General features: G+C 39.4%; 1 protein-coding gene across 1 annotated transcript in view; it reads right to left on the reverse strand.

The window, feature by feature from the left end:
• Positions 1–204: 204 nt before the first annotated feature.
• dhx36 (DEAH (Asp-Glu-Ala-His) box polypeptide 36) overlaps positions 205–12,543 on the reverse strand; it is a 28,061-nt gene continuing 15,722 nt past the window's right edge. The window contains exons 11-23 of the mRNA XM_013913144.1: positions 12,136–12,191; positions 11,946–12,010; positions 8,977–9,120; positions 8,425–8,542; positions 5,999–6,097; positions 5,515–5,688; positions 5,314–5,400; positions 5,130–5,213; positions 4,924–5,023; positions 4,684–4,774; positions 2,771–2,891; positions 701–853; positions 205–612 (exon numbers count right to left, since the gene is read on the reverse strand). Of these exons, the coding sequence (XP_013768598.1) occupies positions 382–612; positions 701–853; positions 2,771–2,891; positions 4,684–4,774; positions 4,924–5,023; positions 5,130–5,213; positions 5,314–5,400; positions 5,515–5,688; positions 5,999–6,097; positions 8,425–8,542; positions 8,977–9,120; positions 11,946–12,010; positions 12,136–12,191 (1,523 nt within the window). The 3' untranslated portion in view covers positions 205–381. The remainder of the gene's footprint in view (positions 613–700; positions 854–2,770; positions 2,892–4,683; positions 4,775–4,923; positions 5,024–5,129; positions 5,214–5,313; positions 5,401–5,514; positions 5,689–5,998; positions 6,098–8,424; positions 8,543–8,976; positions 9,121–11,945; positions 12,011–12,135; positions 12,192–12,543) is intronic.

Genomic DNA, 12,543 nt, shown 5'->3' on the forward strand with positions numbered 1-12,543 from the left:
GGCGGATGAAGTTAAGCAGCATGATGGTACACCTTCTCTTTATTGCACAGGCCTGTGGCAATAGGTGAAAATAAACTTATCCAAACAAGAGGTTCACTAACAAGATAAAGTTACAGAAAGAATTCAAAGAAAGACTGGTCCTTTGATCTAAGAGGCGAAAAAAAAATTATGGGAATCAAATGCAGGCCTTTTTTTTTGCCTTTCTTTTTAATAGCAGTGGCCTGTATTTGGCCTTCAGGAGCAGCAAAATTTCAATCAAGCAGAACCATCAAGAAGACCAGCTGGTTATCATAAATAATCCAACTAGACCCTGTGTCCAAGGACGCAGGCAGTAACTTCATGGCATCTTCTTTTCAGAGACAGCCAAATCTCTATCCACTTTTAATCATCGTCATCATCTTCGTCATTGAAGTAAACGTGCTCTCCTCTTGGGGCCGACGCCCACGTTCTGCCATAGCCCCTACTGCTGCCTGTGGGCTTCTCCTGGGTCGTGATGAGGTCTATGATGGCTGTGATCACAGCACAGTCTTTGGATTGACGGTTTTGCCAGTCTACAGGAGCAGGATTACAAATTTTGTCCTGCAGCAGAGAATCCAGCTCTTTCTTTAAACTCTGCAGGACAGACAGGAAGGAGAGATTAATACAAAAGAAATTTCAAAAAGACAGATGTGTTGTTGATGTGCATGTGTGTGTCGTTTACCTTAACAAGGTGAGCAATGCGTGCAGGGGATCTAAAGACAATCCACTGGTCCACTGCGATGGTTTCCTGGTCCTCGTCTTTTTGGATGGTAATGTCTCCTCCAAAGAACAGCAGTGAGAATGGTGACACCTCAGTGCAGTCGTATAGAAAGATCTGAGGGAGCACAGAGATATCAGTAACGCGCGACGACAGGGCCATTACAACAAACACGTCAACACATTTGGTGACAGAGAGCAGCATCATTACGGCACACCCTGCCTGACAGCTATTCTGTGGTGTGGGCTGAAAGTGTCCCATTAGTAAGGAGAGGCTGTGGAGTTTGAAATGTGTTTCAAGAGAAATGTCATCTTGACCCATCTGTGACTTTAACTTATGTATTACACCTCATCCATTTTTCTTCTGTTTGAAGGAGACTGATTAATGATTAGGGATGGCACCGGTTCTGACATAAACGTTAGTAACCAGACCGAAAAGCAGCGCACATTTCGGTGCTTTTTGTTTCCTGAGATGTCACACACTTTGGATTCTAGCCAATCATTTTACCTTTCCAAGGATAGTAGGCGAGCCCAGGTACGTACGTTCTTTTAGAGCAGAGCTACAGATTAAAAAATGTTTGATAGAGTGATATATATGCCCGATAGCTGCAAAAAAGGCTAAAATTGTTATCTTTTTACAAAACAAAACAAAACAAAAAACAGCTAAACATGAGGGGTTTTTGGACAAAGTTTATGTTTTCCGTTGTTTAATCACTGGTTCCAACCAAAGGAGGTATGCTGTATCAACAGAAAAGGCTAACTTGGTTATCATTTTGCAGAAAAAAAAAGAGACTTCTAAAAATAAAAACATGAGAGGTTTTTGGACAAAGTTTGTGTTCTCTATTCTTTAAGCATCGGTTCGAGCACTGTTTAAGCACCGGCACCGTTTCAAAAGTACCGGTTTGGCACCGGTATCGGATAAAACCTAAACGATACCCATTCCTACTAATGATAATGCAAATTATTATTTTTTTAGTTATTTATAGTTAAATTCTAAAGACTGCTGGCAGAAAAAGGTGTCATATATAGGTGCACTATAAATCACTCTGTGGGTACACACTAACAAAAAACTCCTTTGCTCTCAGGTCAAAAGTCAAAGACGCGGGATAAACAGCAAACAAAAACTATTTCAGCTTTGAAGGTTGAAGACCATAGTATTAAAAGGGAGAAGTAGAAAAAGATGGAGAGAGAAGAGAGAAGAAAAAGAGAAAAAAAGCGAGGAGACAGCAGAGACGACTGCATTTACTCCATGAATGTGTAATGTTATGTCTCACCGAGGGCAAGTGCGTCAGAGAAGATAAAGTCTGGACGTCATCCTTCAGTTTTATTCTTTTTTGTCCTATCTACAGCCCTGGACTTCTGCTTTCTTCTCAGGGTAAACAAATAACCTTGAAAATCTCGCACTCTCAGAATACCTTATTTTTACCATGTCATTGTGCTCAAAACCACTTACATGCGACAAGAAAAAAAAAATCATTTAATGGCAACAATAATGACAGTGAAATGCAGCAAATCATTTATTTTCCCTTAAAGACAAAGAGAAAAAGCACAGGCGGCCATCAGAGAGGACATAAAAGGTGTTTTCCTGCAGAATAGAAACATTCACAAAAAGAGAGCACAGAAAGAACAAAGACAAAGAGATGCAAGGGAGGGGAAACGGGTGTGAAGAGGGGAAGGAAAAAAAGAGAGAATATAGAAAAAGGCAGCAGTCAGCAAACAACACTGACTGTTTTGCACCCCACCACCAACTACTACATTGTATCTGGAAGCTTTGAAGCACAAGAGCCTTTGAGAGGGACTTGAAAGGCAGTGTTTTAATCAAATATTCATTAAGTGCAAAGCTGGTGTGGCACCACTGCCAACCTTTAACCACTGGCCCTCTTTTCCACTCATATGCACCATTCGAGGGACACATGCAAACTCAAGAAGACACAAAGCAACACAGACTCAAATGTAAAAATAAATAAATAACATTTACAGAACAATATAACATTTACTAGGAGAGATAGATTACTCCACTATGTGAGATACTCACACTACTTGTTCTCATCTTTAGGTGATAGATAAGCCAAGTATAGTTGAATTCCGTCTCTTCGGCATTGACAGATTTTGGGTGGATACACACTTTTCCGTCAGCCTGAGTGTACACTTTGACACTGCAAAAGATCAGATGTGAGTGAGTCTAAGTGTGTGTTTTATAGAGCTGGGAATATTCACATTCTTCATACTTTACAACATATTTTTTATTAAAATTGTCATCTTAATAAATGATGAAAAAAAGACAATTTATCACAGCAGAAGATGGAAAACAGTTAAAAAAAAAAAAAAAGAAGAAATTGCAACAGTTATGAACCCCCCCCCTTTGATTACATTTTTATAGACAAATTCTTCCAAAAGTTTGGATAGAAATAACGATTATATGCAAACACTACAATCTGGTGTGATCTCTGAGGCAGAGATGAGCAGTGGAATACCAAGGACTAGCAAACTAACAGCTCACGACTGCGCTGTCAATGTCCATCAATTATTTTTCTTATCTCAGTTGTATATATACACCACAGTAAAAAAGAAAGTACACCTTTCAAGGTCTTATGTATCAGGACATATAAAATGATACATACAATGTAAAATAATGCAGAGAATATATCTGGTCCATCTCTTGATTCTAAAATTATTTAAATGAAACCTCAGATGAACAACCAACACATGACTTTTTACACTTATTGTTATTTACTGAACAAAAATCTGTCCAAAATGCAGAAACAGCGTGTCAAAACCTAAGTATTTCTATAAGAATTAAGGAGGCAAGTAGGAACCAGGTACTCCTAATCAAATGTGACTGATTAACTGATCATTAAGTGTGAACACCGCTACATAAGTGTTTGCAGTTTGTTGGTCTGTGTTAAAACAATAAAACGGTGGAAAGAAATCAGCAATGATCTAAGAGTCCAGCATTCCACAGTAAATTATTCAGTGGAAAATATTCGAGACATGTTATACGCCCTGACAAACTCACCCCGAGGTCATGCACATGACCTTGAAATGCACAGAGGAAGTGAAAAAAAAAAATCAAACTCCTCCACCTCAAACTCTACCAGCCTCAGATAGTATGTCAAATGTTAAAGTTAATGAGAGTACAATTAGAAAAACACTAATTTTCTAAAATTAGTGGAGAGTCGTGTATCGCTTGCTTGTTGGCTTGTTTGGGTTGCCAGGAAAAAGTAATATAGTATAATTTTTGCTAAAATAACTCAGAATTGAGCTGTTCAAGAGCTAAATTCTATCAGGTGTTTTTTGGCTTTTTAATCCAACGTATGCAGAATGCTGAAAGTAACACTGTGTTTCACACACCAGTATGTTGGCCAAAGAAAACCAACTGTTTCACTACAGGGAACAAGCTGTTTGAAACGGAAAACAACAAACAGTGCTTAATCAAGCACTGAATTCATTAAGTGGAGAGCCGTGGTGCGGACATAAACATTTAAAAACTTGCTTGGTGTTACGAATTACTTATACAAAGGAAATGACCCTGGGAAATGACTGTGCACCTAGGTCTAAAGCTGTCAACGAGATAAACAATAAAAGTGACAGCCTGCTGTGAAAGAGTCTGTGCCCCTGTTGTGCGTGTCTGTCTTTTGCACGCAGGTCACAGCCACCGCTTATGACAGCTGCCTTTGGGCAATTTTATGATGACTGCATTGATCTTGAGCTGCAAAAGTGCCTTTGTTTTTGACAATCATCCAAACGTGGCCTCTGCACAGCCTGGGGTAATTGTCACAGTGCCCTTACAGAGCACTCTTACCAGGACGTATGATGAGATATTGCAGTGTGAAGGCTATTTTTCTCTCTGGAGATCAATAAGACTGATTGTGCACCTCTCTATCTTGGCCTGTGCAGCCCTTTCCTGTCTGTCATTGCTCATCTCCTCCTTTGGATTAGCAAACTTACCCTGGCCTCTTTTTGCTGTGAGATGGTCTGATCATGGCCACCTTAGGGTACAGACCTGCTACAATCACTGCCTTGATTAATTTTTCATTGCCTGAGGGGGAAAAAAGTGACAGATAAAGAACAAATGAAAAAGAAAATATTAAACTTAAATGCTTCATATCATACTTTGTTACTGCTTCACAGCCCAGATATCATGACCAGTTAAAAAACAACAAACAAACAGAAAAACTTCTTACTTACCCGAGTTGACATTAGATTTGGGGTCTTTGGGATCGTTGCTGCTGACAAAGCCTGCATGCATGAGATGTTCGGCAAACTGACCCTTCATGTTTTGCAGCATCTGAATGATGAAAGGACAAGTTGCTTCTAATAATACAGCACACCTTTGACTTCACAGAAAGAAGTCCATATTTAAAATATAGTCACGCAGAATCATCCCGACTCACCTGGAGTGTGTTGGCAGACAGGAAGTTGTCCCAGCAGTATTCCCTTTCATACCTGCCTCCACGCTGCTTTGCATCCTCCCAGCCCTGGGTAAATCAATGCATGATAAATTAAGATAGGATCAATTCATACAGCAGACACATCTGTGAGTACAAAATCAGGAGTCACCCATGTGGGCTGTTCTACCTGGAAAGCATTGACAATAGTGAGGTGGTCACTCTTCGAGTTTCTAGAGAGGGCCTTCCGCCTCATGTCTGCCATCTTCTCTTTACCCTAAGACAAACAGATACGTAAAAAAAACAAAAACAAAATGCACACACACACAAGTTCAAAGATAGTATACAGCGTAAGCTTTCATAAGCTGTCTGTGAACTCAGCTCTACCTACCAGGGGTATGAAAAAAGGGTCTTTGAAGCTGAGGGAAGCAGCAATAGTGAGTACAGGGTCAAGGCAGCCCAACAGAGCTCCAAACAGGATGAGCTTGCCAATGTGAGGTTCCACAGGCAGGCGAGCCAGGTGGAAACCCAATGCTGTAAGATTCTCTCTTTGGTCCAGGGCGTTCTGACAAAACAATGTCATCATATCCATAAGAAAGGGCATTCAGAAACATGTGCATAATAACTATCCCACAATTTTATTTTATTTTAACAAGTTTAACCTCATTAGCCTGAAAGCTCATTTTCATCTGGGTAAATACTAATTTCTCAGTTTGCTGCTGCAACACAAGTTACTGAATTTGTAAGGGCTTTTTAGTTAGTTACTAATATATTAAGTTACTAGTATATTATGTAATCTTTGGTCACAGCCCAGCATGCAATTGATACTCTGCTTCGTAACAATCTCTTAAAAACCCTTTTAGTTACTTTCTTACCAGTTCTGTGAGATTCTTGATGGCGAGGCTGACAGCCTTTTCAGTGGGACGGTCCAAGGCTTTCTCCAGGAATCGACCTATAGACCCAAGCTTCAGTATCTAGGGAGTGTATGTGATATTTTGCTTTGATCAGCACAAGCATGTCATAATTTTTTCCACATAATTCCCTTTACTTAATCAGGTGGGCTGTTAACTATGGAAAACATTGATTTATAGACACACAGTACTGTGGAAAAGTCTTGAGCCACTCCCCATTTCTTCATATTTTGACATTCGGTATGACCACTTTTGTTCTTCAAAACAGCCTGAACTCTCTTGTGCAGCTTTCTTATTATTTCTTTAAATAATCTTCAGGAATATTTCTCCAGGCCTCTTGATGGACGTTCAAAGCTCTTCTTTAGATGTTGGCTGTCCTCCGCTCTGTTCTCTGTCAAGATGATCCCACACTGCATCAATAATGTTAAGATCTGGGCTCTGAGAAGGCCAATCCATGACTAATAGTGTTCCACTGTGTGTTTTTCAATCAAGGTACGCTTTTACTGCACTGGCAGTGTATTTGGGATGGCTGTCATAATGAAACATGCCAATCAGATGCTTTCCAGATGGTACTTCATGGTGGATCAGAGTATGACTGTGTTTTTCTGTGTTCATAATTTGGGCAATGTTGATAATACCTCTATTACCACTGGCTGAGATTCAGCTACAAAACATGACCGAGCCTTCACTGTGTTTTACAAATGGAGGCACTACCTGTTGCTCCTCTCTCCTGCCCACCTCTGTACATACTGACACCAGTTTTAACCAAAAATGACAAATTTGGACTCCTCACCTCAGTTCTTATGTAATTTGGCATACCTCAGCCTTTTCTAACTCTTCTCTTCCTTATGAATGGCTTCTTGAAAGCCACCTGTCCTCTGAGACCATTTCTGATGAGGCTTCAGTGAACAGTAGATAAATCAAAAGGTCAGATCTACCTTTCAGGTCCTGTGTCAGGTCTTTGCAGGACTTTTTTGTACTTCTCTTCATTACTTTGAGGTGTTCATCTGCTGTAGACAGTTTTTCTTCTGCCACTTCTCTTTTTGAGAACACACTGCACATACTGAGTTATGCAAATATTTCAGTTAATAACTAATATACCTCAGAAATATTATTTTAAGTCTTTCAAAATTATGAGTTTTAATGACAGTCAGATAATAAAAAAGTGCCTAAAGTACTTTTTGAAACTGATTAAGTTATTTGTTATGTGTAGACAACACTGGTTTATCCCTTAAGTTAGGTGCCTTTTAACAAAAACCCCCAAAACAAAAACCTTAATTAATTATACGCCAGTGCTAAGTGACTTAATAGACAAAGCGGAAACCCCCCCCCCAAAACAAACAAGAAAAAGTTCCTCAATGTTTAAAGGAAAACTTTAAAAGACCTAAAAGCCTGGAGAACTACTACTAAAGACTGCTTTAAAATTACAAGAAAGTCTGACTTATTGGAGGCAAAAGATAAAGAAATAAGGGATCACTCAAGACATTTTCACAGTACTATAGATATAGTAAGATCAAGTACAGTTAGCTTTGAATGACTTGCTCATATTGCTTTTTGTGACAGAACAACAAAGATGTTAGTGCTTACTTCTAATCTTAACTAACGCAATTCACTGAATGCTACGCGAAATGAATGTGATCACATGGTTTGGTTTGGCTAAATGCACGTTCATTTCCACATTCAAAAGGAACATTTACTTGTGGCTAACTGCAGAGCAATGAAACAGCCACATCTCTATGTCTGACTAACAATGTGATGTTGAAGTGTTTATGCATTAGAGAGCCAGGTCAAGGTTAGCATGTTGTCAGTGTTTGTCTCACTTTAAGGACTGTCTGATGCATTGTGCAACTCTCACCCACTAGCTTCAAAAACCATATCACACACATACTCAAATACATCCAGCACAGAGTGGGGGAGACACACTAAAATGCATATCCAATACAGCAACTGGTGAGAACAATCACAGCAAACACTACATCTAAATGACCTTTGGCTTAATTTTCCATTAGCACTGTTTAAAATATGTCTGAGTGGAGCGTGAGGATTTCAAAAGAGAAAGCGAAAAAAAAAAAAGGTAAGCAACCAAAGAAGAAAAAGACTGTTTATATAAGAGAAAAAAAATGTGTAGAAAAGTAATTATACTGTCTGTAAAAAATGAGAGTAAGAGCGGGAGAGGGCATGAGTCAGCCCGGGATGCTCATCCCCAGTTCTCATTAGACAGGAGAGGCTGTAATTCAGCACAACACCAAAAACAGCAGCGCTGTCCTCGTTCCGCCCCTGCACTCACAAAACTCATTGAGAGCAATCTTGTCCTCATCTAAACTCCAAAACCCACATCTATCCGTCTCTCTCTCTGTCAGTCTATCCCTCTTTCTCTCCGCATATACAACCTTGATCTGCAAGCACAGCTCCTCCAGTGGTGTCCTCATAATTTCAGGTAATTGATAGGCATCCAACAGGCTGGCCCTCAGACCGTTGTACAGGTGATAGCATTTCCCCGGACACACTCTGGATATTTAGAGAAGAGAGTTGTTAGAGAGACAGAGAAGGAAAAGAGGTTAAATGTTTTACAGGCCCTGTGACAAGGGCTTACTTTAAAAATCAGTGGGATGAAACTGCACACAGTAAGCAGCTCTGCTAATTGGGCCTTGCTGCACTTTGATGTCAGAGCTATATAACAGAACAGACGTCTCAAGTAAAAGACTGGAAACAACCTGAGAGTGACTACACTTTGCCTTTCTGAGTGGCTACAGATGGGAAAGCAGGACAGAGTGGGCTTACAGGGAAGAGTGATGGAGAGCTCAGATGACAAATAGATGGGAAGCTAATTATCCCATATTGCATACCCAGAGGCACTAATATAAAGTATGCCCTCATTATATTATAATCTACAAATATACCCACGTGTAGACACAAACGCACACATAAACACACACACACACCTGCCAGCACGTCCTTTCCTCTGTTTGGCATTGGCCAAGCTAACCCACTCAGCCATCATGGTGCTGATGTTATTGCTGGTGTCAAAGTTGGTCTCCTTAATTTTGCCTCCATCTATCACATAAACAACATCATCGATGGTGATGCTGTGAGGAGCAGGCGAGAGAGAAAGGGGGGAAAACATAAGTTGCACATAATAATACAGAAAAAACACTTCAAAGTTAGGGCTGTTCGATATAACGATATATATCGTTTCATTTTACGCTATCGTTTGTTTGGTGGTGTCGCAAAAATAAACTGTTTGCGGCAATATTTTTTCATCGTTTTGATGGTCACTGTAGTGGCTATATTAATTTCTTAAAGTTCTCTCTTTCTCTTATATTTAATATAACCACACTATGGACGGACAAGCGCCTGGTTTTATGCGTTGTGGTTAGCAACAACGACGGTAACAGCATCGCGTGTCCGCTTGTTTACGTTCCACATAAACCTTTCACGATAAAGCTCAAGATCCTGTTGAGACTTTTCAAAATAAACTGAATCACGTGAAAGAGCAGATTATTTACGGATAAGAAGTAGAGAAGAGCCGCCATGTGCTAGAAAATAAACCTTAGACTCAAACGTTAGAACAGGCTTTTCCCCGCAGCACGCTGTGTAATAAATACTCACAAAGAAAACGGCGGCTGCTACAACTTATGTCTAAAAATGTATCGTTTCATACATCTGTTAAAACACTCGACTCCAGCTACATGAGGCGCAGCTGGAAACACTTCCCGCAAGACGAGCTGCCCGAGATTCACAGAATTTACAGAAAATGTTACATTTTTGTGATTTATATCATTATCAGGACGACAGAATTCTTATATCGGGATATGAGATTTTGGTCATATCGCACAGCCCTATTCAAAGTAGACTCTCAAGAATTCCTAGTTAAGACTCTTACACAATCACTTAGAAGTAAAAAATAAAATCCAGCCCTTTGGTAGGTTTCTGAGTAGACTTGTAGTCAAGACCGCCTAATCCGAGACCAAGACAAGACCAAGACCAAGTTGAGACGAGACCAAGACCGAGACAAAAAAGTCTTTAAACTGCAGCCAGATGCTATTCTATATACATATGCAGGACACCTTAAACTAGTTTTTTAATTAAGCAGCAAGGCAGAACAAAGTCGGGCCTGTATCAAGACACAGGGACTAAACCCCAATTCAACCAGACCCAGAACTGATCCGGAATTAAAACAGGACTACAACAGCAACCAAGACAGAACCAGAATCAGAACTAGATGATAGTAGCACTAAAAATCACCATAGACCTGCACTACACTTGTTTTTTTAATTCTACCAAAGTACAATATTTAGATTGAGAAAAGTTTATATAATTATTTAGCCTTGTTGTGCAAACAAGCCTGCATAACTTAATAAATATAGAATTTGAAAAGTAACAAATGGTATCTAAAAAGAAACACTAGGTACTAGATACATGTTCTGATGAGTTTTGGCAAACAACCATTTGACTAACATGTGTGTCTCAACTGCTCTTGTTCATCTCTGTTCTGTCGTCATTCTCTCTCTCCCTCTCTGTTCCTCTCTCTCCCTCTCTCTCCCTCTCTGTTCCTCTCTGTTCCTCTCTCTCCCTCTCTCTCCCTCTCTGTTCCTCTCTCTCCCTCTCTCTCCCTCTCTGTTCCTCTCTCTCCCTCTTTGTGCTGACAATCAAGCCAAACTCCAACATCATCAAATATACAGTTGAAACCAGATATTTATGTACTCTTCAGATAAAAACAAACACACTTTTTTAATTGTAACATCAAATCAGACTAAATGTTTATTTTTTTTAGGTTGATAAATATAAAAAACATATTTGTTAACTTTAAGAGTAAAGAGAGAAACTATCTGTATTTCTTAATTGCAAATGGCACCAAATTGTATTCAAAATTGAGCCACACTTATGGAGCTCCACAATTCTTTTCCTGGTGTTTTGCTCTGGATTTTTCCCATGTTACAGAAACAGGCTCTGTGTTTTGCCTTATATGCATCCACAGCTGTGCCACCAATTTACTCACATGGACTCTACTAACCAATCAGAAGCTTCTTCAGCTCAGAATGGAATCGTCTGGAGTTTTCTTATTAATTAACCATAAACTTAGTGTATATGTGCTCCTAAATTTGATGAAAGTGATTAAAATAGACAGCTCCCTCTTTTTATTCTGACATTTCACTAATTCAAAAGATATTTCAACATTTATTTATCTAAAACAAAAGTTTACTCTAAATTGATGTTTAACAGTAAAAAAAAGTTTGTTTTCTCCATAAAGTGTGTGTAAATATCTGGTTTCAACTGTGAATATACTGCTGTGTATTGAAATTCCTCTTGTTTTGCATAGATATACTGAACAACATCCAAAGCATAATATATAAAATAACATCTACCTGAGTTTTTTCTTTGAAAGAAGCTCCTTATGTCCATCGTTGTGTACATGAAACCGATTTAGAGAATTTAGATTTGAGAACGCAGGACCGAAACAGCGAGACCAAGACCGAGACCAAGACAAAAGTCCGTCGAGACCAAGACGAGACCAAGACCAAGTAAAAGTGGTCTCAAGACATCCAACTCTAGTTTAGAGTCTATATTTAGTTGAGTGATATGAGGGGAGTGCTGAGGGCAGGCAGCTCCTTAATTTGCTCTGCTCGTTTGTGTGAATGCAGCACTCTGAACGCATTAACAAATTGCCTGTCAGAGTTTTCTCATCCAAACCAATATGACAGTATTTGTAATCAATCCAAGAGATGTATGCTAATTAGCGCCAATCCAGTTGTAGGCCTCATTCCTGACTGAGGCACTGGCACACACAGAAAACAGATATATGATGGAATGTCATAAAAGGTCTGTGTTTTTTCTAAACCTTTAAACACTTTCCAAAGTACAAATGCAAAGACTGGACAAGCTTTTACCACAGACGCATGCTCTTACAAACCTGGTCTCAGCTATATTGGTAGCAATCACAATCTTTCGAACTCCAGGAGGAGGCCTTTTAAAAACCTGAGAAGAATTAGAGAGAAAAATTGAGCAGGACATTTGTGATATTGAAAGGGGACTAAAGTAGGACACAATTGACAAAGAGATGGTCCGAGAAAGAGAAAAAAGAGAAACTGAAGAATACTGACCTGTGTCTGGTTAACAGTTGGCATGAGGGAGTGTAAAGGGATGATAACAAACCGGTCTGAAATGCAACAGGACACAAAAGAAAAACTCAAATAAAACACTGACTGTCAATTTAAGATACAACTAGTCCATAGGCTGAACAATTATGTGTTCTATAACAACAAGTATCATGAAACCATGGAGAATTCTACAGCCACAGCACCCCTACTTCAGATAGGTGGAAGATAACGGATGAATGGAAAAATTGCACCACAAATAGTGACATAGTTGCTGGAGTCCACTTAACTTAAAATGACATACGTGTTTAGCAACTTTGTCTTTACATACAAATATACGCAAAATACAAGCAATCAGCAACCAGCGGAGTCAAGTCATCTTTTGCGAAAATATAAGCTGGAAGACAAATCTTT

The sequence above is a fragment of the Pundamilia nyererei genome, unplaced genomic scaffold (assembly GCF_000239375.1).
Source record: "Pundamilia nyererei isolate P.nyererei 1_Seehausen unplaced genomic scaffold, PunNye1.0 scaffold00117, whole genome shotgun sequence".
Lineage (NCBI taxonomy): Eukaryota > Metazoa > Chordata > Actinopteri > Cichliformes > Cichlidae > Pundamilia > Pundamilia nyererei.